Genomic DNA, 4,718 nt, shown 5'->3' with positions numbered 1-4,718 from the left:
ACAACCATTCCGATGGTTCGTCCAATTCTATCATTAGATTGTGAACATAAACTTTATGACTTATAAGAACCGATGATTTAATCTTCCGTGTATAAGCTAAACTCTATACACTAAATCATCTACTATATAAGTAGCGGACACACAAACAAATACATGATCTATTTAAAATAAAACTTTATTGAATTGAATAAATAAATAAACAACTGTTCCATAAAGAATACTATAACAATACACATAGTTTATAGTATATCCTAACACTAAAATCTTGGAACAAGCTCATTGATGATACTGTCTCAAATGTTCTTTGAAAGTAATTTCTTATTTGAACTTCAATTGGTTGCAACAAGTCCATGAACCTTTATGTGATATTCCAATCATGGCAATTAGGTAGAATATTAGTACTAAATAATCTCTAATATTGTCCCCTAAAATCTTGGAACAAGCTCAATGATGATACCTCCGTTCACTTTTAGTTGTCCACTTTGACTTTACACGCTCCTTAAGAAATAATAATTGTAGTATATATTTTACCATATAACCCCTAATAATGATAGCATTCCAAAAGTTTTGAGAAATAATTTGGGGAATGAATAATTAATGATAAGGTAAAATAGAAAGAAAAAAAAAAAGATTGTCTTTCTCTTGATTTGCTAAAATGGACAAGCAAAAGGAAAAATATATTTTTGGTATAGTGGACAAGTAAAAGTGAAGGGAGGGAGTAATTTAATTTTTGGAGCAAAACTAATACTACTGCTAATTCTTTTTCTTTTAACCTCACCCTTACTCTATTGAGATTAATCGAGTATTATCAATTGTAGTGGTATAGTTATTTATGTCATGTTGTTGTTAGTTAATGGTTAGACTTAAGAAGTTATTAGTTGAGTTAGTTATAGGGGTATTTTTGTAATTAGCATTTTACTCTTTTCTTCTCACGTGTATAAAGCTTAACTCTAATGAATAGAAGGTTAAGATCTTTTTCCCCAATTTCATTCTGTCCAGAAGCTTCTCTCATGAGAGCTCAAGCTTAACCTCTTTCAATGGAGGTCAATTCATCCGTTTAATCTCAATTTTGACATGGTATCAGAGCTAAGCTCGATTCTCACATCAACGCTTCTTTCTCCTCGTCAAATTTCATCATTCAATTTCAACTTTTCAATTTTACAAAATCAATATCTGCACAGTTCGTTGCTAGGGTTTGAAGTTTCTCGATTCTTCTCTCCAGATTTAGAGCTTATTTCAACTAATTTTCTAAGATTGATCTTCAATCGATGGCCGGAGACAATGAAAATAAGAATACGACCAATAATTTGGACTCGACCAATCTGCTGTACATGCACCTGTCGGAGAGTGCCGGAACGACTTTGGTACCTGTTGCCTTTGATGGAACCGGGTACAGATCATGGAGAAAAGGAGTTCTCAGAGCACTATCCGTGAAAAATAAGGTTGGATTCATCACCGGAAAATGTAAGAAACCTAACTCTGATGATGTGACTTATGATCAGTAGGCTCGATGCGATGACATGGTGACCTCGTGGATTTTGAACTCACTTTCAAAGGACTTAGCTGATAGTCTACAATATGTCAGTGATGCTAAGGAATTATGGCAAGAGCTGGAAGATAGATACGATCAAACCAATGGAGCAAAACTGTATCAACTACAGAAGGAAATAAACAACCTTAGCTAGGGAACTTTGGATATCACAGGCTACTACACGAAAATGAAAAGACTTTGGGAGGTGTCAGTGTACCTGTGGTGCAAAGGCTAATATGCACAAGTCTGAGCAAGATCAGAGGCTAATTCAGTTCCTGATGCGCTTAAATGAAGTTTACACAGTGGTGAGAGCAGCATACTCATGATGAATCCACTGCCCAGCATAACACAAGCCTTTTCCATCCTTATTCAAGAAGAAAAGCAGAGAGAAGTGAGGCCAAGTAACAAACTGGTTATGGAGTCCACTTCATTGAATGTAAATGGGCCTGGGAATAACAAGTTCAGGACAAACTACAATCCAAAAGGAAATAATAATAACTCGTACAATCCAAACAAGCAAGGGTATCCACCTGCCAAGTCTCGATTGTTCTGTGATTATTGCAAAAAGCCAGGCCACACTAGAGATAATTGCTATAGGATACATGATTTCCCACAGGATTTCAAGTTCACTAAGGGGAGAAATGCAGCATCTGCTACAAATGTTCACACAGAATGTGAAGAAGCCGAGGGTGGATCTCACAATCAAGAATTTCAGCACTTGACAAAGGACCAATACAATCAACTGCTTAGTCTATTGGAGAAATTTCCAGGGAGGAACACAGCAGAAGGCTCAAACAATATAGCATGTGGAGTTGCCAACTTTGCAGGTATTCTAGCTTGTTCTACTTGTAAAGAGATTGCTGAAACTACTATATGTAAATGCTCTAAATCAGTTGCTGACTTGTGGATATTAGATAGTGGAGCTTCAAATCATATGAACTATAGAAAATCTTTTCTGAAAAACATTAGAACCTTATCTTGTCCCTTTCTAGTTATACTACCTAATGGATATAGGGTGAAAGTGACAGAAATTGGAGATGCATTTCTTGGTCCAATGTTAACTCTAGTCAAAGTGTTGTATGTACCTAGTTTCAAATGCAACCTCATCTCTATTCATTCTTTAACAGACTATCTTGATTGCATAGTTAATTTCAGCAAATATCTTTGCATGATGCAGGGCCCTTCAATGAAGAGGCCTCTGGAGATTGGTAAAGCAAGGAGTGGTTTGTACTTCTTATGCTCAAAGTGTCATAGTAGTCCATCTTCTATCCCTTCTACTTTTTACTCCCATTCTTGTTTTCCTGCATCAGTTGATGTTGTAAATAGAGGAGAGAGTCACAGTCTGCCTTTACACTCATCATCAATTGTAAATAGGTCACTACATTCACTCAATAATGTAAATAACCTTCAGTCAAGAAATAAAACTGACTCTCCTTTTGGTATACATTTTTTCTTGTCATCTATTGCATCTTATGGGAACATTGTTGAACATCTTTGGCATAATAGACTTGGCCATGTACCCTTTGTGAAGATGAAAAGAATATCTACCATACCAGTTAATTTCTCCCCCAAATAGCCTTTTCTCTGTTCTATCTGCCCCATGGCAAGGCAGACAAGACTGCCATTTCCCCAGAAAACCTCATCTACCACCAAAATTTTTGAATTACTGCACATAGATTTATGGGGTCCCTATCATATAGCCACACATGACAACTACAAATATTTCCTTACCATGATTGATGATTTTAGCAGATCAACCTGGACACATCTCTTGAGCAGTAAAAGCAACACTCTTCAAGCCATTAAAGCCCTCATCTCTATGATTGAAAACCCGTTCAACTCTTTAGTTAAAGTTGTTAGAACTGATAATGGGTTGGAATTTGTAAATAGTGAAGCCATGTTGTTCTTCCAAGACAAAGGCATAATTCACCAGAAAACCTGCCCATATACACCACAATAGAATGGTGTGGTAGAAAGAAAACACAAATATCTTCTAGAAATTGCAAGGGCCCTACTCTATCAATCCAAATTACCAATGAAATATTGGGGGGAGTGTATCCTTACTGCCACTTACTTGATAAACAGACTACCCTCTACTGTCCTTAATGATAAATGCCCTTTTGAACTTCTCTACAATAGAAAACCAATTTACTCACACCTTAAGAGCTTTGGCTGCTTATGCTACACTACCACATTTAAGACACACAAAGATAAATTTGAACCAAAGGCTACTCCCCATGTTTTTGTAGGGTATCCCTTTGGGGTAAAAGGTTATAAAGTTCTGGATCTAGCCACAAGGAGGGTACATGTATATAGAGATGTTCTGTTCCATGAAGATGTATTCCCTTTTGCTATTTCACCTGAAAACTCTTCATTTCCCTCTATTTTGCATATGATAAATTCTAATTCTTCATGTCCAAACACCATTGTGAATGATCTTGCTGATCATTGTATTGTTGACAGAGATGCATCAGCTTCTGCCACTAGTAGTCCTATATCTGATAGCAGTCCCCAGTCACAAATACATCACCAAACCATCCAAGTCTTGTAAGCCTGCATAACCATGACTCAGAACAGAATCCAAATTCAGACAACAGAACTCACATTCATAGCCCTATACCTAGAGATCATTCAGAAACACAACAAATACATCATATAAGACTTGACAATAACCAACCTAATCTTATGCAACATAGAAGATCATGCAGAACACTCATCGCTCCTTCTCATCTTAAGGACTATGTCTGCACACTACCAAACCTACAATCACACAACCACTCAAACAATGATGTAAACCTTGAACATCAACCAGTTCATTCCACATCCACTTCACTCACTGCCCTTTTTACTAACAGTCAGTCTGTGTCCTTCAATGTTCTAAGCCATGATAGTCAGCAGCTGGTAAAGAGTATTTCACATGAGTGTGAACCAAACTCTTATGAGGGGGTAGCTATGAATCCGGCCTGGCAGGCAGCAATGACACAAGAGTTTGAAGCTTTATATACTAATCATACTTGGGATTTAGTTAATTTGCCTGCAGGAAAGAGAGCTATAGGGTACAAGTGGGTGTACAAAATCAAACACAAAGNTCATAATGTCTCGTACAAGTAGTGATGATGAACAAAGGGTTATTCAAGAAGCCGAAATTAAAGGAAGGAATGATTTCACCTTGCAAGCTATGCACCAA

At 36.9% G+C, this 4,718-nt stretch overlaps 1 protein-coding gene across 1 annotated transcript; it reads left to right on the top strand.

Annotated features, from left to right (window-relative positions):
- Positions 1 to 1,268: 1,268 nt before the first annotated feature.
- Positions 1,269 to 4,082, top strand: LOC109241207. Its single transcript, XM_019407930.1, has 4 exons — positions 1,269 to 1,442; positions 1,506 to 1,648; positions 1,835 to 2,754; positions 3,781 to 4,082. The coding sequence occupies exons 1-4, from the start codon at positions 1,269 to 1,271 to the stop codon at positions 4,080 to 4,082; spliced, it is 1,539 nt and encodes a 512-aa protein (XP_019263475.1).
- Positions 4,083 to 4,718: the final 636 nt, after the last annotated feature.

The sequence above is a fragment of the Nicotiana attenuata genome, unplaced genomic scaffold (genome assembly GCF_001879085.1).
Source record: "Nicotiana attenuata strain UT unplaced genomic scaffold, NIATTr2, whole genome shotgun sequence".
Lineage (NCBI taxonomy): Eukaryota > Viridiplantae > Streptophyta > Magnoliopsida > Solanales > Solanaceae > Nicotiana > Nicotiana attenuata.
This window is presented reverse-complemented; position numbering and strand designations above follow the sequence as displayed.